Here is a 26,058-nt window from a genome sequence, read left to right as displayed (position 1 = left end):
AAAAAAAGTTTATTTATGTATCTTCCTCCCTCCTGATTTATTTTCACACAATGCAGAACTTCTCATTGCCGTGATTATACGCACAATTGCTTGCTTACGAGGCAGGATAAGGGCGTATAGATCGCCCAACTGATGAAGAACGCAAACCCCACCCCACCAAGTGGACCTTGGACCAAGGCTGAATGGCTCAATAAAGTCCCAGCCCAATCTATAGCAGGTAGCCGTGATGGTCAACCTATGGCATACATGCCACAGGTAGCATTCAAAGCCATATCTGAGGGCATATGAGGCATTGCCCTATGTCAACATATGCAGGCTGGACATCTGATTTTCGACCTTCTGGAAAATGGGGAAGACCTTTTTTGCACTTCCTGGGCTTCAGGAAAGCCTCTGTCCATGTCCAGTCAACGAAGCAGTGGAAGTGATATGCCGGTGCCTGGAGGCTGTAAACAATCCTTAGTGTGCCGATAATCATCAGAAACCATTACGGCTACTTTGTGCCATCATCTTTTGACTTCGATTTTCAGATTATTATTTATATGATGTTTGTTTGCACAGTCAGACAGACATCTGATAGGCATTCAGATTCGATTGGGCATTTTTATCCACCTATCGAGTCCTTTGCAAGGAACTGGGGCAATCATTGAGATAAACAGAGGAATCATTGAGTCTGTCATTTGCACCTCTATAACTGTCTGGTTTGGGTCTACAAACCAACAAGATCAACACAGACTTCAGAGGAAAATCAGAATTGCAGAAAAAAACAATTACTGTCAACCTTGAAACAGAATACCCTACGAAAGCAGACTATCAATCCTAGGTCTAGAAAGCTTAGAACTACGTCGCCTAAAACACGATCTAAGTATTGCCCACAAGATCATATGCTCTACCTGTCAATGACTATTTCAGCTTCAATCGCAACAACACAAGAGCACGCAACAGATTCAAACTTAATATTAACCGCTCCAAACTTGACTGTAAAAAATATGACTTCAGCAACCGAGTTGTCGAAGCGTGGAACACATTACCTGACTCAGTAGTGTCAACCCCTAACCCCAAACATTTTTCCCTTAGACTATCCACGATTGACCTCTCCAGGTTCCTTAGAGGTCAGTAAGGGGCGTGCATAAGTGCACCAGTGTGCCTTCCGACCCCTGTCCAATTGTCTCTCCTTATCTCATTTATCTTTTCTTCCTTTCAAATATGTTCACCTATACTTTTATATCTTTTCTTCTATTCTTTTCTTTACTTATGTTATTACATATCTTTCTCTTCAATGTATATTATGTATTGGACAAAATAGATAGATAGATAGATAGATAGATAGATAGATAGATAGATAGATAGATAGATAGATAGATAAACCTGCCTTCCATTGAGGACCTGTATACTGCACGAGTCAAAAAGAGGGCCGTGGAAATATTTACTGACCCTTCACATCCTTGACTTAAACTGTTTCAACTCCTACCCTCAAAACATCACTATAGAGCACTGCACACCAAGACAACTAGACCCAAGGACAGTTTTTCCCCAAACGCCATCACTCTGCTAAACAAATAATTCCCTCAACACTGTCAAACCATTTACTAAGGCTGCATTACTATTACTACTAGTTTTTTCTCATCATTCCAATCACCCATTTCCTCCCACTTAGGATTGTATGGCTGTAACTTGTTGCTTGTGTCATTAAGATTTTTATTAATATTGATTGTTTCCTCATTGCTTATTTGACCCCTATGACAATCATTAAATGTTGTACCTCATGATTCTGGATAAATCTATATTTTCTTTTTATGTATACTGAGAGCATCTGCACCAAAGACAAATTCCTTGAATTCTAATTCTAATCCCCCCTCCCCCGTAGATTACAAAACTGTGTAAATTAACCAGGAGGAGGAGGTTTGGTATGTGATTTTGCTAAAACACGATCTTACTATAGTTTTTACACGCGACACTGCCTCTCTCAGATAATTGAAACAGACAGTTCTGGATTCACAAAGTGAACTGCCTTCACTTCTCATACACAGGACTGTTTTTTTAAAAGGCAGACAAGGCTAAAATTAGCAGCTTTTATAATCAATAGTTAATGATTTAAGATATTTTTCTCTGACTTCAGGCACTCTGCTTCTGTTTTGGAAGCTATTGCCTTGGGAGCTTTGGTTATGCTGCATCCTCCCTAGAAACAAACAATCAGAATAGACTTGGAAGGGGCCTTGGGGATCTTCTAGTCCAACCCCAAACTTTCCAAATTGGGACACCATGAGAGCGAGTTTCAATCTTTCAGGGAAAAAGTCTTCCCAGGGATGTTGAAACGATTGTCTGTTGACTTGGTTTCCAAAGGAAGTCAAAGGATCAATCAATCAGAATAGAGCTGGAAGGGACCTTGGAGGTCTTCTAGTCCAACTCCCTTATCAAGCAGAAAGACCAATACCATTTCAGACCAGTGGCTGTCCAGTCTCTTCTTAAAAACCTCTAGTCATGGAACCCCTCATAAGAGATGAGGTGGAGAGAAGGAAGGAAGGAAGGAAGGAGAGAGTGACAGATAAGTATGTAGGTAGTTAGGTAGATTGATGATAGATGATAGATAGATAGATAAGATAGATAGAGATAGCTAGATGGCTGGATAGATGATAGATAGATAGATAGATAGATAGATAGATAGATAGATAGATAGATAGATAGATAGATAATAAGGCATATATATAGATGATAGATAGATGATAGATAGCTGGATGGATGGACAGGACAGGACAGGACAGGACAGGATAGGATAGGATGATAGCTAGCTAGCTGGATGGATGGATGGATGGATGGACAGGATATGATAGGGTAGGATAGGATAGGATAATAGCTAGCTAGCTGGATGGATGGATGGATAGGATAATATGATATATATATATATATATGTATGTATGTATGTATGTATGTATGTATGTATGTATGTGGGTGGGTGGGTGGGTGGGTGGATGGATGGATGGATGGATGATAGATAATTTGATAGCTAGATAGGTAGGATAAATAGATGATAGATAGATAGATAGATAGATAGATAGAGATAGAGATAATAGATGATAGATGGATGATAGATAAACTTGAATGATACGCAGTGTGAATTGTTTTTCCCTATGGTTGCTGAATTAATGGCCTCTCATAATAAAAAGAATGGGGGGGGGGAAGCAAAGATCAGGAAGGCCCTAATGTCAAAATCTGATATCTCAGCTACTCCTAAGGGAAATCTGAAGGAGGAGGGAATGACCCCCCCCCCAAAAAAGCTTAGATCATAACTACTGAATAGAACCAGTCTCTATAAATAGGAGAAAAAAAGTGACTCTGGGGGAAAAAAACCAGGAGCTATTAGAACAAAGGGCAACGTAACTGGAACAAGCCCAGAAGTCTGTCGGCTTTGATTCTGTTTGGGGAAACTTTTTATCTCCACGTTATGACAACAAAGCCGTTCAGCTTCCCTGGGGGCGCTGTGTTGAAAGATTAAACTGAGTGCACTTGATAAAGAGATAAAGGCGAATGCACGCCCTTATAATCTTAAAGAGTTCTGGAAAGAAAGCCAAGGGCGGGAGGTTGCCTAGAACGCATCAAGTTTAGAAGTATCCCGCTTCCCACTCCCCACCCTCCTCACTTTAATGCTTTTCCATAGGGAGGTTTTTCTCTGAACTTTTGCCATCTGACAACACGCTGAGGCGGGAATCCTGTCCTTCGCCCATTTGATGAAAAAATTGTGTGTGTGTGTTTGTGTATAGGTATATCAAACTTCAAACGAAAGAACAAATAAAGAAATAAAAAGGAGACTAGTATAGATCTATTTCAAGCTATTTAGCTCTCATCAGCTAGCCACACCCTTACTGAGATTTGAACTTTGGCTGCCTGCCTTGTCAGGCAGTTGCTTTAACCTCTAAGCCGTAAGTTCTCCTCCTGTCTGTCCGTCCGTCCGTCCATCCATCCATCTATAATCTATCTATCTATCTATCTATCTATCTATCTATCTATCTATCTATCTATCTATCTATCTATCATCTATCTATCTATCTATCTATCTATCTATCTATCTATAATCTATCTATCTATCTATCTATCTATCTATCTATCTATAATCTATCTATCTATCTATCTATCTATCTATCTATCTATCTATCTATAATCTATCTATCTATCTATATATCTATCTATAATCTATCTATCTATCTATCTATAATCTATCTATCTATCTATCTATCTGTCTGTCTGTCTGTCTGTCTGTCTGTCTGTCTGTCTGTCTGTCTGTCTGTCTGTCTGTCTATCTATCTATCTATCTATCTACTGTATCTATCTATCTATCTATCTATCTATCTATAATCTATCTATCTATCATCTATCTATCTATCTATCTATCTATCTATCTATCTATCTATCTATCTCTATTTCAAACTTGCAAAGAACTAATAAAGAAATAAAGGGAGACTACTATAGATCTATTTTAAGCTATTTAGCTCTCATCAGCTACCCATACCCTTACTGGGGTTTGAACTTTGGCTGCCTGCCTTGTCAGGCAGTTGCTTTAATCTCTAAGCCACAAGTTCTCCTCCTGTCTGTCTGTCTGTCTGCCTGCCTGCCTGCCTGCCTGCCTGCCTGCCTGCCTGCCTGCCTGCCTGCCTGCCTACCTACCTACCTACTTACCTACCTACCTACTTACCTTTATATTAGGTCTAAAGCAGTGGGTCACAACCTCATTCGTTCCTCCTAACTCCCAGCATATTTTCCCCCAGGAAAAGAATGACTTTATTCTCCAAAGCATCAGAAGGCAGGGCAAGAAACAACGGATGGGAACTACTCAAAGAGAGAAGCAACCTAGAATTGAGAAGAAACCTCCTAATAGTGAGGACAATGAACCGGTGGAACAGCTAGGTCTTTAAAGAAGAGACTGACCAGTCACTTGTCTGAAGTGATGTAGGGTCTCCTCCTTCAACAGGACTTGAAGACCTCCAAGGACCCTTTCAACTCTGTTATATTGTTTAAGCAGAGAGGTGGACTAGAACAGTGTTTCCCAACCTTGGCAACTTGACGATACCTGGACTTCAACTCCCAGAATTCTGGAAGTTGAAGTCCAAATATCTTCAAGTTGCCAAGGTTGGGAAACACTGGACTAGAAGACCTCATAGGTCACTTCAATCTCTGTTATTCTGTTATTTTGTTTAAGCAGGGAGGTAGACTAGACGCTCTATAAGGTCCCTTCCGACTTTGTTATTCTGTTTAAGCAGAGAAGTGGACTAGAAGACCTCCAAGATCCCTTCCAACTCTCTTATTCTATTAAGGCTGGGTTTTTTTTATGGGACCACCATCTTGAAGGCCGAGTTGGTCACCCCAGGTACTCGCCATAGGTCGTTTTAATTGCATGCCACTCAAAGCTCACCGCTTCACATTTACAATCCGCAAGGTGTGAGTGCCTTTGTATCTCCTCTTCTGTGTGAGTTTGCTCTGATCTGAAGTGTGTTTTCTGCGCAACCTCCCCTCCCGCCTCCGGCCTCTCGCCTTCTCCAGCCTTGATTTCCTAGACGTTGACGTTTAAACTTTGACAACCCAACACGTTCTGACATTCATAAATTCCCTTCGGTGTCGGTCTGATTTGTGGGCATCCGACGCCTCAACGCTTGTCCTTTTTTCCGTGCCAAGACCAAGGAAAGAAACTCATAATAGTAAAAAATAAATAAAAATGAGCTCCTTTGGTTTAAAGGGAAGCCAAGGTCGTAAGGAAGACATCCGAGCCTGTCATGGCTACTTACATCTCCGCAGAAGGACAAAAAGAAAAACAAGAATGATCTTAAATCTGACAAATGGGATTTCCTGAAGACTCCAATCCAAAATCTGGGCGGGGAAGAGACAGGCTATTAATTTATTTATTATTTATTATTTTTATTTTATTAATCAGATTTGTATGCCACCCCTCTCTGTAGACTCGGGGCGGCTAACAATAATAATAATACAATGTAAACAAATCTAATATTTAAGTTAATTTAAAAACCCCAATTTAAGAAACCAATCATACGTACAGACATACCATGCATACATTTTTTTTAATAAAATAGTTTTTATTATATTACAAATTTACAGATGTGAAGAAGGAAGAGTAAATACATCATAATGTCGACATGTAATATTGAATAAGCAATTATTTTCTTTGTCTAATATAATTGTTTTATGAAAAGAAATTCTATCATTTCGACAAAGTAGACATAATCTATCATAACCTAAAAATAAATTTTAAACCTTCTGTCTAGATAATTTTACCTTCTGTCTCTTCCTTCACGCATACATTTTATAAGCCTAGGGGGAGGGAAAGTCTCAATTCCCCCATGCCTGACGACAGAGGTGGGTTTTAAGGAGCTTACAAAAGGCAAGGAAGGCGGGGCAATTCTGATATCTGGGGGGAGTTATTTCCAAAAGGTCGGGGCTGCCACAGAGAAGGCTCTTCCCCTGGGTCCCGCCAAACAACATTGTTTAGTTGACGGGACTCGGAGAAGGCCAACTCTGTGAGACCTAACTGGTTGCTGGGATTCGTGCGGCAGAAGGCGGTCCCGGAGATATTCTGGTCCGATGCCATGAAGGGCTTTATAGGTCATAACCAACACTTTGAATTGTGACTGGAAACTGATCGGCAACCAATGCAGACTGCGGAGTGTTGGTGTAACATGGGCATATTTAGGAAGGCTCCTGATTGCTCTCGCGGCCGCATTCTGCACGATCTGAAGTTTCCGAACACTTTTCAAAGGTAGCCCCATATAGAGAGCGTTACAGTAGTCGAGCCTCGAGGTGATGAGGGCATGAGTGACTGTGAGCAGTCTTCTGTTCCTTAGGATAGACCACCCAATAGCCACCAACATTTCTTCAGAACTGAAGAGTGGATGAGAAGCAAAATGCCTACTCCTCTTTCAGTAAAATAATATTTTCTCACGTCGCTTCTGATCTTTGCCCCCAACAAACCTCAGATTGTGTCCCCTTGTCCTTGTATTCACTTTCCTATTAAAAACACTTCCCTCCTGAACCTTATTTAACCCTCTAACATATTTAAATGTTTCAATCATGTCCCCTCTTTCCCTTCTGTCCTCCAGACCAGTGTTTCCCAACCTTGGCAACTTGAAGATATCTGGACTTCAACTCCCAGAATCCCCCAGCCAGCAAATGCTGGCTGGGGAATTCTGGGAGTTGAAGTCCAGATATCTTCAAGTTGCCAAGGTTGGGAAACACTGCTCCAGACTACCCACCTATGAGCTGCAGCCGTTGGGGAAGCCCTACACACGCAGCCAGGATTTTCCCCACCCACCATCGCTGGGAAAGCCCGATAATCTTGCCGATTGGGATTCCCCAAGCTTTTACATAGGTGATTGATGAAAATGTTGAAGAGCACAGGGCCCAGACTGAAACCTGTGTTATTTATTTATTTATTTGTTTGTTTGTTTGTTTATTTTTTATTTGTTTATTTGTGTATTTGTTTATTTGTTCATTTGTTTATTCGTTCGTTCATTCATTCATTCGTTCATTCATTCATTCATTCATTCATTCATTCATTCATTCATTCATTCATTCTGTTTATTTATTTATTTATCTATTTATTTATTTATTCATTTGTCCAATACACAAATACATAGGAAGAAAAATAGACGTGTAGTAATATATATAAGGGTAAAGTGAACTTAGAGGAGAGGATATATGAAAGAAAGAAAATATATATGATAAGTGAGAGAAAGGAAAGACAATTGGACAGGGGATGAAAGGCACACCTGAGCACTTATGCACGCCCCTTACTGGCCTCTTAGGAACCTGGAGAGGTCAATCGTGGAGAGTCTAAGGGAGAAATGTTGGGGGTTAGGGGTTGACACAATTGAGTCCGGCAATGAGTTCCACGCTTCGATAACTCGATTGTTGGTACCCCACTGCCTACTTCCTTCCATGTGGATTTGGAGCCGTTGAGGACAACCTGTTGGGTGTAATTGGCCAGCCAACTATTTATCCATCTGTATGTGTTATAATCTACCCTGTTTTTTTCTAATTTGTGGATTGGGAGATTGTGATGCCTTTGCTTCTCCAACCCAGGCATCCATCCTAGGAGAAGGAGCCTGGCAGAAAAGAAAGCCCGCGATGGTGTTGCTAGTCAGCAGACCACATACTGATGTTGTGGGTGTGGAGCGCTGCGGGTATAATTAATTTTTTTTGATGCCCATCAAAAAGCTTCATATGTGACTTTCCAAAGGGTTTGTGTGAATCAGTGAGCTCTGGCTTGTACAGAGGGCATCGATTTTTATTTATTTTTATTATTAGATTTTTGGCATCATGCGGTAGAGCCAGACTTGCGTAACTAGCTTTTCCTGTCCTGGGGTTTGCTTAGGGATTTAAAAGTGATGAACGAAACAGATTTAAAAGAGACACCGGGGATTAGTTGGCTAGTTGGGAGGGGTGGTGGAAGCTATGGAGAAGCCTCGTGGTTCGATTGTAGGAAGATTTCAATTGAAAGCATACAGGAAGCAGTGATGCTAACTTCAGTGGTTCTCAATCTTTCTAATGCCGTGACCCCTTAATACAGTTCCTCATGTTGTGGTAACCCCCAACCATAAGTCTAGCGCCAATTCTCCCAACAGAGCTTTGAGCTGATTGGCAGGAAGGTCAGAGGGACATGCCCACTGTCAACGCCTGATTGGTTGGATTGTAAAAATATGTTCCAAGGCGCCAGAATAGAAGCATGAATTCCTAACATGGTGTTAGGCGATCCATGTGAAATGGACGTTCAATCCCCAAAGGGGTCCCGATCCCCAGGTTGAGAACCACTGTTTTAGAGGAAGAAGAGACTTTGCTTTCCCTGCCAAGTTGGAGATGGGAGAGTCACTAGGTTTTGCTGAACTCATAAGTGGACCTGACTGTTTGGCTTTCAAGTGGACCTTCATGGTGGATTCAGATTCACAGATTAATAGAGTTGGAAGGGACCTTGTAGGTCATCTAGTCCAACCCCCTGTTCAAGCAGGAAATCCTACACCATCCCAGCCAGATGGCAGTCCAATTTCCTTTTGAATGTATGGAGTGTTGGGGCGTTCACAACCTCCGCAGTCAGGCCATTCCGCAGGTAGATCGCTCTCACCGTCCTTATTTCCAGGTTGAATCTTTCCTTGGTCAGTTTCCATCCATTGCTCCTGGTCTGGCTCTCTGGTGCCCCGGAAAATAGTGTGACCCCCTCCTCTCTGTGGCAACCCCTCAAATATCTGTATACTGCTATCATGCCCAGTTCCAACCACCTCTCTTCGTATGTTTTGGTTTCCAGTCTCCTTATCATTCTGGTTTCTCTCCTCTGTACTTTCTCTAGAGTTTGAATGTCCTTTTTGTACCAGGGAAGACATGATAGCAATCTTCCAATATTTGAGGGACTGCCCCAGAGGGTGGGTGGTCAAGCTATTTTCTAAGGCACCTGAAGGCCAGACAAGGAATAATGGAAACTGATCAAATTCAACCTGGAAATAAAGAGGCATTTTATGACAGTGAGCACAATCAACCGATGGAACAGAAGTTGCCTTCAGAAGTTGTGGGAACTTCATCCTTGGATGCTTTCAAGAAGAAACTGGACTGCCATCTGTCGGAAATGGTATAGGGTCTCCTGCTTGGGTGGGTGGGTGGGGTTTGGACTAGATGACCTACAAGGCCCCTTCCCACTCTGTTAATCTGTATTAACAGAGTGTATTAATCTGTATTAACAGTCTCAAAATGGGTGAGCAGTGTGGTCGGGCAGTAGGAAAAGCAAGTAGGATGCTTGGCTGCATAGCTAGAGGTATAACAAGCAGGAAGAGGGAGATTGTGATCCCGCTGTATAGAGTGCTGGTGAGACCAAATTTGGAATATACTGTGTTCAGTTCTGGAGACCTCACCTACAAAAAGAGATTGACAAAATTGAACGGGTCCAAAGACCGGCTACAAGAATGGTGGAAGGTCTTAAGCATAAAACGTATCAGGAAAGACTTCATGAACTCCATCTGTATAGTCTGGAGGACAGAAGGGAAAGGGGGGACATGATCGAAACATTTAAATATGTTAAAGGGTTAAATAAGGTCCAGGAGGGAAGTGTTTTTAATAGGAAAGTGAACACAAGAACAGGGGGACACAATCTGAAGTTAGTTGGGGGAAAGATCAAAAGCAACATGAGAAAATATTATTTCACTGAAAGAGTAGTAGATCCTTGGAACAAACTTCCAGCAGACGTGGTTGGTAAATCCACAGTAACTGAATTTAAACATGCCTGGGATAAACATACATCCATTGTAAGATAAAATAGAGGAAATAGTATAAGGGCAGACTAGATGGACCATGAGGTCTTTTTCTGCCGTCAGTCTTCTATGTTTCTATGTATATATATATATAAACTCCAAATTTTTAGCTCCGAGAAGAGACTCTCTTCGTTAAACTTGGTTTCAGGGTTCTGAAACTTGGGTGATAGGAAAAACATTTGCTTCTCAACCGTTGCATGAGAGGGTTTTTTCCCCCCTAACTTGATGGACATCCTGTGTGTCATTCTTGGACATTGTTGGCATCTGGTTTTTTTGCTGATCGGGCGCAACTTTGGAAAAACAATGAGGCTTTGTGAGCTGATGCCGTGGCTCTCTTTGAGCAGGCGTTGGAGGGGATCAACGGATCAACCGATCTTTCTTCTGCTGCCATGGCCAGGGTTCCAAAGCTGAGTTGTGCTGGCACATCAAACCATTCCTGGCAGTTGGCAGGAGGCACCTATTTGATGTGTGTTCGCCAGCTCAGCTCTCGTAAGACAGGAGGTGTTCTGACCTTGGTTATTCCTCAAACCACCAAGCAGACTCCTTGTCCCAATAAAAGATGTTTTACAGTTGTTGTGGTTAGCTCTGGCCCAGCTCCTGCCCCAAGGACTGTGGATGTGGGGGAGACATCCACATGCTGCAGGCCTGTTTTGCCCCCGGTGGAATCTGCTGATGAAGGCTCCTCTGACCAAGAAGACATGAGTGACAGGGAGGAGGAGAGTGTGGCAGACAGCTCAGAAGGAGATCAATTATCTAGCTCCTCCTTGGATTCAGAACAAGAGTTAATGATACAGCCACGCATGCGGAGAGCGATGCATAGGCAACAACTGAGAGATTATTATCAAAGAAAATGAGGCAACCTGTGGTTGGGTGGGGCTGTGGTAATTAGTGAGGCTGCTATAAAGGAAGATTTGTATGAATTTAAAGAAATTAAATACGAATTTACGAAGGCGGTTAAGAAAATATAAATAATGAAAAATATATGGACAACCAAAAAGAAAAAATAGTGGATACCAATGAGGCTATACTTCACCAGAAAATAATTTGAAAATATAAGATGACTTATAACTTTCCCTCTTACAAGGGAATTTAAATTTAAGTAAGATATAATATGTTTATTGTTATTATTGTTAAGTGTATTTAAATAAGTAAATAACTATATTGCTAGGACTATCATCTTTTTTGTTGTTGTTGTTTGTTGGTATGTGTTAGGGTTTTTTTGTTTCTGTTTCAATTTATGAATGATCTTATACTTTTGTAAATTTGTATATATGAGTTTTTTAAAAATTAATAAAAACTTATTAAAAAAAAGAAAAGAGCAGCCTGTGGGTTTGGCCATTCTGGAGGATTATCTGATCCTTGTGTTTCGTGACTGCTTTATTGACTTTGACCTTTTGTGTGCTGTTTTTTCCCCGCTTTGAAACTAAACCAGAGCAAACTGTGTTTCACTTTGTGAAAGAAGAAGGACTGTGAATTGCCTCACAGCTGCAAGCTAAGTATCACAGAACTGATAAGGGACTTGTACAAATTACCAGTTTGTTTGGAGACAAGTGCTCTTGGCTATACTAAAAGAGGGCTTAGGTTAAGTGAATTTTCATTATAAAGAACATTGTTTTGAATTTTCAAATGTGTGTGTGTCTGAAATTTGTACCTGTGAATTTTTGGGAGGGGTCTTCCAGAGAGCCCGACAGAATATACAGTGTACAGCGAATTTCTCTCCAGCGAAGTCTTTCCTCTCCCATAGCCTTTCAAGATAGTTCATAATTATCGACCTTTATCAGGCTTGGAGGGTGGCTGGGCTGATGTCTTTCAGTCCCCTGCAAAACCTGGCAAGGATGCAGGAATGAACTACCATATTTTTTGGAATATAAGATGCACCTTTTTCCTCCGTAAAAGAGGTTGAAATTCAGGTGCGTCTTATACTCTGAATGAAACTTTTCCGAAGCTTTTTCCCCCCAGCCCTAACGATCTTCCCATCTCTTATCTTGCAGGTTCTTTCATTGTTACTCTTTGGGAAGAATGTTTTCCAAGCCCTAAGTCTTTGCAGGGTTTTTTTCATTGCTCTAACTTGCTCCAAATAAGTTTCTTTCCAATTGTAACCAGGTGCTAACGATGCTCCCAGCTCTTACCTTTTTGCAAGATATTTCACTGTTACTCTCTGTGAATAATGTTTTCCAAACCCTGTCTTTGTAGGTTTATTAAAATTGTTCTACTTGCTCTAAATGTTTCTTTCCAGCCCTAACCAGGTGCTAACGATGCTCCCAGCTCTTACCTTTTTGCAAGATATTTCACTATTACTCTCTGTGAATAATGTTTTCCAAACCCTGTCTTTGTAGGTTTTTTAAAAATTGTTCTACTTGCTCTAAATGTTTCTTTCCAGCCCTAACCAGGTGCTAACAATGTTCCCAGCTCTTACCGGCTTGCAAGGTCTTTCATGGTTATTGTCTGGGAAGAATGTTTTCCAACCTCTAAGTCTTTGCAGGTTTTTTTTTTCATTGCTCTATTTGCTCAGAATTTTTCTTTCCAGCCCTGACCAGGTGCTAACAGTTTTCCAGCTATTACGGCTTGCAAGCTCTTTCATTGTTACTCTCTCCAAAGAAGGTTTTTTTAAAAGCCCTAACCAGAGGATAAATTAATGTGCTGAAACTGACCAGACTAAGGATGCTAACCAGATGAATATCTGGTAAACAGATTCTTTCCCCTATTTTCCTCCACAAAAACTAATTGTCTCCTGCAAACTCCCCTCCCCATTCGCTCCTTTTTATTCCCTTTGGGAGGGGACGTTCACCATCCACCTGTGGCCTTACATCCAAGTCGACCCTTGTTCCTCAGCTGTTCCCTTTGTATAGCAACTCTGTGCATGCACACATACGGAACAGGCTCCAGTTGTTCTTCTGCCTCACTGATGCCTGACTCCGAAGGCAGCTGATAACTGCCAGACAGCCTTGGCCCCGTCTCTGCCTCTGACTTAGAGCACTTGTCCGAGCCTTTCCCAGACTCCAGGACTGGCCCATGTTCCTCCCCAACATCCTCATTGTCCAAAACTGCTTCTACCTCCTTTAGCCGCTGGCGGGCCACAACAGAAGGGGAAAGGCTGCCTGAACATCTTTTAAACTCCTTCAGATGTTTCCTTCCTGCAAGCTTTGGAGGCTATCAGTGGTCACGACAGTGATGGGTGGCTACCGGAACTGCATGCAAAGAAGCAAAAAATAGCCCCCAATCACTGAAATCTCGCTCGCACGAGCGTCGTCAGTCAACCTAGGGAATTGGGCAGCATAAAAAAATGAGTAAAATAAAAATAACGTAAAATCAATAAAATGAATTTCAGGTTCCCTTTTTCCTTTGCTCCTCTTGCAGATATTTTCTGTAACTGCAGCTCCGTCGGAAGCACAGGTGTGGGTGAGTGCAACACCACCGGCCACTGTCACTGCCAGCCAGGTTACACGGGGCCCTTGTGCGACCGATGCGAAGATGGCTACTATCTCGGGCAACCTCACCGACACTGCTTTGCTTGTGAGTGTCACCCCGAGGGCTCCGTCTCTTCGTCTTGCGACAAGTAAGGAGAACCCCTTCAAACCCTTTAGATTTCTATTAATGTTGTTTCCTGATTGCTTATTTCTACCCTATGATAATCATTAAGTGTTCTTTATCTCATGATTCTTGAGGAATGTCACTTTTCTTTCATGTACACTGAGAGCATCTGTACCAAAGACAAATTCCTTGTGTGTCCAATCACACGTGGCCAGTAAATAATTCTATTCTATTCTGTTCTGTTCTATTCTATTCTATTCCATTCCATTCTATTCCAATTCTGTTCTATTCTATTCTATTTATTCCATTCCATTCCAATTCTGTTCTATATTCCATTCTATATTCTGTTCTGTTCTGTTCTGTTCTATTCTATTCTATTCTATTCTAGTCTGGATTCTGGAGTCTGAAGTCCCTTCCCTTCCCTCCTCTCCCTTCCTTTCCCTTTCCTTCCATTCCATTCCATTCCATTCCATTAAAATTCTGTTCTATATTCCGTTCTATATTCTGGTCTGTTCTATTCTAGTCTAGTCTGGATTCTGGATTCTGGAGTCCCTCCCCTCCCTTCCATTCCCTTCCTTTCCATTCCCTATCCTTCCATTCCATTCCATTAAAATTCTGTTCTATATTCCGTTCTATATTCTGGTCTGTTCTATTCTAGTCTAGTCTGGATTCTGGAGTCCCTCCCCTCCCTTCCATTCCCTTCCTTTCCATTCCCTATCCTTCCATTCCATTCCATTAAAATTCTGTTCTATATTCCGTTCTATATTCTGGTCTGTTCTATTCTAGTCTAGTCTGGATTCTGGATTCTGGAGTCCCTCCCCTCCCTTCCATTCCCTTCCTTTCCATTCCCTATCCTTCCATTCCATTCCATTCCATTAAAATTCTGTTCTATATTCCGTTCTATATTTTGTTCTGTTCTGTTCTGTTCTATTCTATTCTAGTCTGGATTTTGGATTCTGGAGTCTCTTCCCTCCTCCCCTCTCCTCTCCTCTCCTCTCCTCCCCTCTCCTCTCCTCTCCTCTCCCTTCCATTGCATTCCATTCCATTCCATTAAATTTCTGTTCTATATTCCGTTCTATATTCTGTTCTGTTCTATTCTAATCTAGTCTGGATTCTGGAGTCCCTCCCCTCCCTTCCCTTCCATTCCCTTCCTTTCCATTCCCTTCCATTCCATTCCATTAAAATTCTGTTCTATATTCCGTTCTATATTTTGTTCTGTTCTGTTCTATTCTATTCTAGTCTGGATTCTGGATTCTGGAGTCTCTTCCCTCCTCTCCTCTTTTCTCCTCTCCTCTCCTCCCCTCTCCTCTCCTCTCCCTTCCATTCCATTCCATTAAATTTCTGTTCTATATTCTGTTCTGTTCTAGTCTGTTCTAGTCTAGTCTAGTCTAGTCTAGTAGACTCATGTTTCACCCTCCCAGGCTCCAAAGGCTTCCCTGGAGCTGGTGGAGGGTAAAAACACCCTCCTCCATCCCCTCGGAGGCTCTCTGGAAGCCAAAAACGCCCTTCCACAGCCTCTGTGCAAGTCAAAAATCAGCTGGCCAGCACACACATGCACGTTGGAGCTGAGCTAGGGCAACGGCTCGCATGTCAGCAGATATGGCTCTGTGTGTCACCTGTGGCAACCATGCCATGTGTTCACCATCACTTCCCAAGACGTTGCTGGACGGCTGGTCTTTTTGATCCAGGAAGCCTGATGTGGCCCGCCATGCTTTCCCACCGGGGGAAAGGATAGTTTGGCAGTGGCCCTCGTGATGCTGTCCAGATGCTCTTGGGCGGTTTTTGACATTTCCCCCCAAAACGCCTCTTCAAGAATCCTGGAGAGGTTTGTCCCCATCGGGCGAGCGAATTCATGACTCCCGTTTTTGCAAAGCCTCGGCTGAGGAATGCGGCCTGCACAATGTGCCAGTGTTCGGGGGCAAAGAAAGCGCCCCCTGTTTTTCTTCCCACCATAGATGGGAGGGGGGCCTTGCTGGTGTGGTAGAGGGTTGCCAAGATGCCAAAGCAAAGGGGGGTGATGAGCCTGCGCGACCGCCGCTTCCTCCGAACACAGAAGCTGTTATTAAATTCCAAGAGTTTTCAAAGAAGGGCCAGGGAGAAGAAAAAAACCCAGACGTGATGGAGACATTTTTTTTGCCGAGGGGCAATTCGGGTCTCTGACTTCCCCATCTCTTAATGTCCGGGTTAATTGAGCTGAAAATCAAGCTATAGGTTGGTGGGGTGGGTGTTTTTTAAAAAAAATTTCCTTACCCATGCTCGGGCGAAAGGTCGGCCGAGGTAGACGGAAGTTGGTTCCCCATGGAGCCATCTTGTGCCGTGGTTTCTCGGTGGGATCATTGAACCATTTTGCGAGGCTGATGGAAGGCACGAAGGAGAGAGACCAAGAGAGACGGAGGGAGGGAGAGACCGAGAGACAGAGAGAGACAGAGAGAAACAACAGACAGAAAGACAGAGACAGAGAGAGAAAGAGACAGAGAGAGAGGAAGAGAAAGACAGAGAAACACACACAGAGAGAAAAACAGAGACAGAAAGATAGAGAGAGACACAGAGAGAGAGAAAGAGAGAGAGAGAGAGAGAGAAACAGACACAAAAAGAGAGAGAGAAAAAGAGAGAGACAAACAGGCAGAGAGAAAGACAGAGACAGAGAAAGAGAGAGAAAGAGAGAGAGAGAAAAACAGATGAGCAGAGAGAGAGGGAGAGAAAGACAGATAGACAGAGAGAGAGAAAGAGAGAGAAAGACAGAGAGAGAAAAAGAGAGGAGAGAGAGAAAAACAGAAAGAGAGACAGACAGACAGACACAGAGAAAGAGAGAGAGAGGAAGAAAGAGACAGAAAGAGAGACAGAGACAGACAGATAGACACATATAGAGAGAGACAGAGACAGAGAGAGACAGAGAAAAAGAGAGAGGGAGAGAGAAAAAACCAGAGAGAGAGAGAGAGAGAGACAGACAGAGACAGAGACAGAGACAGAGAAAAACAGAGACAGAAAGAGATGGAGGGAAGGGGGAATGTCAGGCAGTAAATCTTGACCGAAATGGATTTTTAAAAATGTTTCAGTCACGGAGGACTTGCGTGTAGGACATTGGTTTCTTTGTCCAAGCCATGCAGGCCCTGAAGACAGGTCATCACTCTTTGCATGGCCCAAGGGAGCAACAGAAGGGGAAAAAAAAGTAAGGGACTGATAGAAAACACTTTTATTTCCATGTCTTGCTGGTCTTGGGGCCACCGATCCATGATTTATTGACCTCCATTTGCTCAATGAAACTGATTCTTTGGGTTTTTACACTGCAAGGAGCCATCGCTAACCACCCAAGGTTGGCTTTTCTCTCTTCATTTGGCTGAAAGATGGCACTCTGAGGCCTGTTGTGTGGTTGGGTGTGTTTTGTGTGTGTGTGTAGAATGATTTGGTTCGGAGAGAGTTGGCCAATCACTTCAGAACATTTCTTTCCGATAAGGTGAAAGAAATGAAGTTTGTTTCTAATCATGAAGGAGGAGAGCCTTCCATCCTTCCTTCCTCCCCCCTCCCTCCCTTCCTCCCTCCCTCTCTTTCTTCCTTCTTTCCTTCTTCTCCCTCCCTTCCCTCTTTTCCTCCCTCCATCTTCCCCCTTTCTCCCTGCCTCCCTCTCTTCCACAATTCTTCCTCCCTCTCTTACTCCCACCCTCTCTTCCTTCCTTCCTTCTTCATTCCTTCCTCTCTTCCACCTTCCATCTTTTCCTCCCTCCATTTCTCCCTCTATTCCTCCCTCCCTCCTCCTTCCTTCCTTCCTCTCCTCCCTCCCTCCCCCCTTTTCTTCCTTCCTTCCTCCCTCCTTCCTTCCCTCCCTTCCTTCCTCACTTCCATGTTTTCTCTTCTCCTCCCTCCCTTTCTCCCTCTATTCCTACCTGCTCCCTCCCTCCCTGCAATCCTCCTTCTTTCTCCTTCTTTCCTCCCTTCCTCCCTCCCTCCCTGCAATCCTCCCTTCCTCCTTCTTTCCTCCCTCCCTCCCTCCCTTCCTTCCTTCAATCCTCCCTCCCTCCCCTCCCCTTTCCTCTCCTCTCCTTCCTTCCTTCTTGTTTTTCACCCTATTGAAAGCAGGTCAACGCCAAGTCAACAAATCTAGAATCATCTAGATTGGGGAGAGGGGGGCCAAGGAAGAGCTTGGACAATGGCCTTCGGTTGTCACAGTACGGCCCCATTTAGTGTCTTCCTAATTTCATCCAGGCAATAATAAACAGTTGCCATCAATAACCGCGTGTCCCAGTTTGCCATTCGGTCTCCGCTGCTTCGCTCTTTCCTGCTCGGGTTCAGAAAACAGAGTAGCTGCAGCACCGGAAAACGGCATGATCTCCTTTTGTAAAGAAAACCGTGTGTCCCAGTTTGGCTGGACAGGAAGACAAAGAGCTCCCCATCTTCAGGATTGTTCCGGTCCTCAGTTGGTCTCTGGCCTTTGGCCTTATGCTCTGAACTGCTCTCTTTCCCTCCTCCGTTTTTGGCTGGTTTTCGCTTCTCCCCTTGTTCCTGGCTCATTTTGGAGACTGGCCCGTGGCTGAGGTCATTGTGGTTGAGGCATTTGCGAGAGGCAATCCCCAATGCCCCATCTCTTTATTTTAAGGCTCATTGGTTCCTTGGTTACACTTTGCAGAAATCTCCTTCCTTCCTTCCTTCCTTCCCAAAATAAACTTCATTTTAAGGCTGGTTGGTTCCTTGGTGAGCACTACAGAAATTTCATTCATTTCTTTCTTCATTCTTTCCTTCCTTCTTCCCCCCCCCTCCCTCTTCTTTTTGTTTTCCTTCCTTCCATCCTTTCCAAAATAAACTTCATTTTAAGGCCGGTTGGTTCTTTTATGAACACTTTACAGAAATTTCTTTCCTTCCTTCCTTCCTTCCTTCCTTCCTTCCTTCCTTCCTTCCTTCCTTCCTTCCTTCCTTCCTTCCCTCCCTCTCAAAATAAACTTCATTTTAAGGCTGGTTGGTTCTTTTATGAACACTTTACAGAAATTACCTTCCTTCCTTCCCTCCCTCCCTCCCTCCCTCCCAAAATAAACTTCATTTTAAGGCTAATTGGTTCTGTGGTGAGCACTAGAGAAATTTCCTTCTTTCTTTCTTTCTTTCTTTCTTTCTTTCTTTCTTTCTTTCTTTCTTTCTTTCTTTCTTTCTTTCTTTCTTTCTTTCTTTCTTTCTTTCTCCCGAGCTCTCCTTCTCTCTCTCACACACATCATTTTCCAGATTGCCCTATGTCTCTATGACCTGAACTTTAAATGAATTCTCAAATTTTTGCAGAGGGGTGGGTGGAAGGGCTATAAACGGAGAAGGAGGTTTCGCACTAGGCAAGCCATGAAAGGGGATGTTGTCATACGTTGCATTCTATAGAGGCATTGAGCCAGGGGGTGGGGGATAGGGGGGGGCAAAGCCAGGATTTCTGTCTCTTATATGAAAGATTTCATTCTGGCCCATGGCTTCCTGCCATCTGAGTTGAATTGAACATCCTGCCACACCGGCATTAAATTTGAACTTTCAGGCACCCAAATTGCCTTTAAAAGCGCTTAATAACTTCCATCCTCGCTCTGTGTCAACTGAGAAAGGGAGAATTTGAAAGGGCAGAGAGCTGGAGGTGGCTGCCTAGAAATGAAGGAAGTTAGGTTTCTAGTGGGAGGACTCTGTCATGTTAAGCGAAGTTTGCTCTTCCTTCAGCTAGAGGAATAAACGATGGTTTAGTCTATGAACTGTGCTCTGTTATAAATACAGCAGCTGTTCAATATTTGAGGGTCTGAAATAGATGGGTTTCTCTCTCTCTTCTGTCTGTCTTTCTACCTATCTGTCTGTCTGTCTATCATCTACTATCATTTATTTATTTATTTTCTCTCTCTCCACCTACGTACCTACCTACCTACCTACCTACCTACCTAATCTCTCTCCCTACCTACCTACCTATGTATCTATCTATCTACCTACCTACCTACCTACCTATCTAATCTCGCATCTCTTGTATCTTTAAAGCCCTACATGGCATTGGACCAGAGTACCTCCGGAACCGCCTGCTACCGCACTAATCCCAGCGGCCGATAAGGTCCCACAGAGTTGGCCTTCTCCGGGTCCCGTCGACTAAACAATGTCGTCTGGCGAGCCCCAAGGGAAGAGTCTTCTCTGTGGCGGCCCCGGCCCTCTCGAATCAACTCCCCCCGTAGATTAGAACTGCTCCCACCCTCCTTGTCTTCCGTAAACTACTTAAGACCCACCTATACCGCCAGGCATGGGGGATTTGAGACATCTTTCCCCCAGGCTTATTATAATTTATGTTTGGTATGTATGTGCTGTTTGGTTTTTTAAATTGATAGGGTTTTTAGGGGTTTTTTTATATTAGATTTGTGCCAGTATAATATTGTTTTTATCGATGTTGTGAGCTGCCCCGAGTCTTCGGAGAGGGGCAGCATACAAATCTAATAAATTATTATTATTAATTATTATCTGTCCTCTATCTAATCTCTCTCTTTCTCTCATCTCTTGTATCTGCCTTCTATCTAATGTCTGTCTGTATGTCTGTCTAATCTCTTGTATCTGTGTTCCGTCTAATCTCCCTCTGTATCTCTCTCTTTCTCATCATTATCATCAATCTAATCTCTTGTACCTGTTTTATATCTAATCTCTCTCCTCTTCTATCTGGCTTCTATCTAATGTGTCTGTCTGTCTGTCGCTCTCTATCTAATTTTGTATCTGTCTTGCATCTAATCTCTCTCTCTCTCTCATATCTGCCTTCTATCTAATGTCTGCCTATCTGCCTGTTTGTCTGTCTATCTATCTATCTATCTTTCTATCTATCTATCTATCTATCTATCTATCTATCTATCTATCTATCTATCTATCTAATCTCTTGTATCTGTATTCTGTTTCATCTTCCTCTGTCTGTATCTCTCTCTCTCATCATCATCATCATCATCATCATCAATCTAATCTCTTGTATCTGACTTCTGTCTAATCTCTCTCTCTCTTCTCTTGTATCTGCCTTCTATCTAATGTCTGTCTGTCTGTCTGTCTGTCTGGAACAAACTTCCAGCAGACGTGGTTGATAAATCCACAGTAACTGAATTTAAACATGCCTGGGATAAACATATATCCATCCTAAGATAAAACAAAGAAAATAGTATAAGGGCAGACTAGATGGATCATGATGTCTTTTTCTGCCGTCAGTCTTCTATGTTTCTATGTCTGTCTGTCTGTCCGTCCGTCCGTCCGTCCGTCCATCCACCCATCCACCCATCCACCCAATACCATATCTCTTGTATCTGCCTTCTATCTAATGTCTGTCTGTCTGTCCGTCTGTCCGTCTGCCCGCCCACCCACCACCATGGAAAAGACCCAATTTTCCACTCATCCTTCACCCCAGGTTTCATGGATTGCAATATCTCTGCTTTCGAAGACCCCTCCCCAATGCCTCCTGTTTGATCTCTGGTTTCTTTGTTTCCAAACAGTCTTGGGAGATGCCGGTGCAAAACTGGAGCCATGGGGATCAAATGTGCCCAGTGCCAGGAAGGGTTCTCCAAATTCAACGGGACCACCTGCCAGCCATGTCGGTGCGACAATCATTCTTCGCAGTGTGATCCTTTGACAGGTAAAACGGGGATGCACTGGGGTTGTTTTGGGAGGAGTGGTCCCTAATGGGGAAGGGTCCTCCAGGAGGAACAATTCACATGGCAAAATCTATCTCAGTGCATATCGGAGGAGAAGGGTTATCCAAGTAGAATGCTTGGCTGCATAGCTAGAGGTATAACAAGCAGGAAGAGGGAGATTGTGATCCCGCTGTATAGAGTGCTGGTGAGACCCCATTTGGAATAATACTGTGTCCAGTTCTGGAGACCTAACCTACAAAAAGATATGGACAAAATTGAATGGGTCCAAAGACCGGCTACAAGAATGGTGGAAGGTCTTAAGCATAAAACTTATCAGGAAAGACTTAATCTGTATAGTCTGGAGGACAGAAGGAAAAGGGGGGACATGATCGAAACATTTAAATATGTCAAAGGGTTAAATAGGGTTCAGGAGGGAAGTGTTTTTAATAGGAAAGTGAACACAAGGACAAGGGGGCACAATCTGAGGTTAGTTGGGGGAAAGATCAGAAGCAACGTGAGAAAATATTATTCGACGGAAAGAGTAGTAGATGCTTGGAACAAACTTCCTGCAGACGTGGTTGGTAAATCCACAGGAACTGAATTGAAACATGCCTGGGGTAAACATCGATCCATCCTAAGATAAAATACAGGAAATAGTATAGGGGCAGATTAGATGGACCATGAGGTCTTTTTCCCCCGTCAATCTTCTAAGTTTTTTTATATTTCTTTTGGTGTTTGGAGATCCATCTCACCCTTCTCTGATGGAACCTAAAGCATCTTAGATGGGCCAAAAGAACTAACCAGGAGAGCTTAGTTTGAGGAACCTTAATTTGAACCTTAATTCGCAAGGTCTTCATCACGGCTGATTGGATCTGTTCTAGGGACGAAAAACGTGCCTTGCCACAATGCAGTACGAGTCTGTGAGTTCCTGGCCAAACACCAGGTGCCAACGCTGGCCCCCGCTATAGTCCTGACGTCGCCCCAGCAGACTTCTTTTTGTTCCCAGCTCTGAAAGGGACCCATTTTTTGTCCATAGAAGAGATCCAATCACCTGTGACAAAGACTTGCAAGAGGTCCCTGAAGACGTCTTTCAGGGCGCGTACTGGTCATGGCAGAGTCACTGGAAAAAATGTGTAGAGGCCCAAGGACAGTACTTTGAAGAATTTTAAGTGTTTGTGCAAATCTGTTCAATAAATTACTTTAAAAATAATAATTTCTGTTCTGTCGGGCTCTCTGGTACACTCCTCCCAAAAATTCACAGGTACAAATTTCAGACACACACACGTTTGAAAATTCAAAACAATGTTCTTTATAATGAAAATTCACTTAAACTAAGCCCTCTTTTGGTATAGCAAAGAGCACTGTCTCCAAACAAACTGGTAATTTGTACAAGTCCCTTATCAGTTCTGTGATACTTAGCTTGCAGCTGTGAGGCAATTCACAATCCTTCTTTTTTCACAAAGTGACACACACTTTGCCCTGGTTTAGTTTCAAAATGGGGAAAAATCAGCACACAAAAGGTCAAAGTCAGTAAAGCAGTCACGAAACACAATGATCAGATAATCCTCCACAATGGCCAAACCCACAGGCTGCTATTTATAGCAGCCTCACTAATTACCACAGCCCCACCCAACCACAGGTGGCCTCATTTTCTTTGATAATAATCTCTCAGTTGTTGCTGCCTATGCATCGCTCTCTGCATGCGTGGCTGTATCATTAACTCTTGTTCTGAATCCAAGGAGGAGCTAGATAATTGATCTCCTTCTGAGCTGTCTGCCACACTCTCCTCCTCCCTGTCACTCATGTCTTCTTGGTCAGAGGAGCCTTCATCATCAGATTCCACCGGGGGCAAAACAGGCCTGCAGCATGTGGATGTCTCCCCCACATCCACAGTCCTTGGGGCAGGAGCTGGGCCAGAGCTAACCACAACAAATTTCATTACTTTTGGAACGCACCCTGGATACAGTTTCCTGCTTTGAGCAAGGCCTCTAAGGCCCCCTTCCAACTCTGTTATTCCGAAATAATCATTCGGGGAACAATTTTGACTCGAGCATCGTCCCATGAAATGTCGCATCGCCTTCCAAACTGCTGCATCATTTCTGTTGCTTTGTCTGTTTGTCTTCCAACGTAGGCACTTGTCTTAATTGCCGTGGGAACACCGAAGGCGCGTACTGTGAGGATTGCAAAAAGCAGTTTTACCACAACCACTCCGACCTTCACGAGTGTATCCGCTGCCCTTGCTCCACGGAATTTTCCAGCGGCAGCTGTGAGATAAGTAAGGTGGTTTTTCTTCATAGGTTGATGTGCATTGAGTGGCGGGTGGTGGTGGCGAAGAATTGAATTGATTAGATTTATAAGCCGCCCTTCTGCAATGGACTCGGGGCAGCATATCGAAATAAAAAGCAAGAATAAAAAGCAGTATACAGTGGTACCTCTACCTACAAACGCTTCTACTTACGAACTTTTCTAGATAAGAACCGGGTGTTCAAGATTTTTTTGCCTCTTCCCAAGAACCATTTTCCACTTACAAACCCGAGCCTCCGAAACTGTAACCGGAAAAGGCAGGGAGAAGCCTGCGTGGGGCCTCTCTAGGAATCTCCTGGGAGGAAACAGGGCCGGAAAAGGCGGGGAGGCAGGCAGGCAGGCAGGCAGGCGTAGCTCCTCCACCCAGCCCTAACTAAGTACAGTGATACCTCGCATTACAAACTTAATTGGTTCTCGGATGAGGTTTGTAAGGCGAAAGGTTTGTAAGACGAAACAATGTTTCCCATAGGAATCAATGGAAAAGCGATTAATGTGTGCAAGCCCCAAACTCACCCCTTTTGCCAGCCGAAGTGCCCGTTTTTGCGCTGCTGGGATTTCCCTGAGGCTCCCCTCCATGGGAAACCCCATCTACGGACTTCCGTGTTTTTGTGATGCTGCAGGGGAATCCCAGCAGTGCAAAAACGGGTGCTTCGCTGGCAACGGAAGTCCGGAGGTGGGGTTTCCCAGCGAGGGGAGCCTCAGCAAAATTGTAGCATTGCAAAAGTCCGGAGGTGCTGTTTCCCATGGAGGGGAGCCTCAGGGGAATCCCAGCAGTGCAAAAATGGGCACGTCACTGGCAACAGAAGTCCGGAGGCAGGGCATCCCAGTGGTGGCGGCTTGGGTTTGTAAGGTGAAAATAGTTTGTAAGAAGAGGCAAAAAAATCTTAAATCCCGGGTTTGTATCTCGAAAAGTTTGTATGACGAGGGGTTTGTAAGACGAGGTATCACTGTACTAACAATATTCCCAGCTCTTACCTTGCTGACTCTTTCATTGTTTCTCTCTATGAAGAATGTTTTTCCAGCCTTAAGTATTTGCAGGCTATTTTTTACATCGCTCTACTTGCTCTGAATATGTTTCTTTCCAGCCCTAACCAAGTGCTGACGATATTCCCAGTTCTTACCGACTTGCAAGATCTTTCATTGTTACTCTCTGCAAATAATATTTTCCAAGACCTAGGTCTTTGAAGGGATTTTTTTCCCCATTGGTCTAACTTGCTCCAAATGTTTCTTTCCAGTCCTAACCAGGTGCTAAGGATGTTCTCAGCTCTTACCTGCTTGCAAGCTCTTTCCTTGTTACTCTCTCTAAATAAGGTTTTTTTTTTTAAAAAAAAGCCCTAACCAGGGGATAAAATAGTGTGCTGAAGCTGAGCAGACTAAGGACGCTAGCCAGATAAATGTCTGGTAAGCAGGTTCTTTTCCCTATTTTCCTTCCCCAAAACTAAGGTGTGTCTAATACTCCAAAAATACAGTGGGGTTAACAATTCTTAGTACCTTTTTTTTGGCAATGCTGTTACAGTGAGCTCGGGGTCTTAGATCGTTTGGGCTGGTCTTATTTGAGCTTATAGAAATGAAGAAGTCACACGGACTCTCTGGTTGTCGTGGTACTCAAGATAGAGAAGTGGAAGAGAAATTATGGCGGACAGAATAATCCATAGTCTCGAGAACACCGCAATAGGCAGTTGCGTTGTGCTTGCTGGGTCTTCATCTCCCTCTGCTGGTCACTTGCTCTGGTTGCATTGACCAATAAGTGATTCATCCTTGATGGAGAAATAGCTCCCTCTTCTGGCTGGTCAACATCATTGATGTAAGAATGATCAACCACAATTGAGTTGCTGAGACCCAGTAAGATCACCAGAGTTTCCGTCCGGAGATCTTCTTAGGACCCATGTCTTGTCAGTTATCTCGTCAAGTTCATGTACAGATCTGGTCTCAAAGCATTTTGGTGGATTCCTTCTTCTCTTTCTTCTGTCCTCCATCTCCATTATTCTTCCTTTTTTCTTCTTCTTCGTTCTTCTATTCTTCTTCCTCCTCTACTCTTCCTTCCTTTTCCCCTCCATTCCTCCTTCTTTCTTCTTTCTCTGCCTTTTTCCTCCTCCTCTACTCTTCCTCCCCTTTCCCCTTCATTCTTTCTTCTTTCTTTGTCTTCGTCCTCCTCTACTCTGCCTTCTTTCCCCTCCATTCCTCCTTCTTCCTTTGTCTTCCTCCTCCTCCTCTACTCTTCCTTCTTTTCCCTCCATTCCTCCTTCCTTTGCCTCCTTCCTCCTCTACTCTGCCTTCTTTTTTCCTCCATTCTTCTTTCTTCTTTCTTTGTCTTCTTCTTCCTCCTCTACTTTTCCTTCTTTTTCTCCTCC

At 43.4% G+C, this 26,058-nt stretch overlaps 2 protein-coding genes across 3 annotated transcripts in view; one reads left to right on the top strand and one right to left on the bottom strand.

The window, feature by feature from the left end:
- The window catches only part of ST6GALNAC4 (ST6 N-acetylgalactosaminide alpha-2,6-sialyltransferase 4), a 683,294-nt gene that overhangs the window by 479,015 nt on the left and 178,221 nt on the right, over nt 1-26,058 (bottom strand). The window lies entirely within an intron of this gene.
- MEGF9 (multiple EGF like domains 9) overlaps nt 1-26,058 on the top strand; it is a 50,894-nt gene that overhangs the window by 21,161 nt on the left and 3,675 nt on the right. For both annotated transcript variants that reach the window (XR_011559694.1, XM_070758807.1), the window contains exons 2-4: nt 13,647-13,845; nt 21,266-21,405; nt 23,535-23,678. Coding sequence is in view for 1 of the 2 variants with exons in the window: in XM_070758807.1 (XP_070614908.1) it covers nt 13,647-13,845; nt 21,266-21,405; nt 23,535-23,678 (483 nt within the window). In the remaining variant the exon portion in view is untranslated. The remainder of the gene's footprint in view (nt 1-13,646; nt 13,846-21,265; nt 21,406-23,534; nt 23,679-26,058) is intronic.

The sequence above is a fragment of the Erythrolamprus reginae genome, chromosome 8, assembly GCF_031021105.1.
Source record: "Erythrolamprus reginae isolate rEryReg1 chromosome 8, rEryReg1.hap1, whole genome shotgun sequence".
Classification (NCBI taxonomy): domain Eukaryota; kingdom Metazoa; phylum Chordata; class Lepidosauria; order Squamata; family Dipsadidae; genus Erythrolamprus; species Erythrolamprus reginae.
This window is presented reverse-complemented; position numbering and strand designations above follow the sequence as displayed.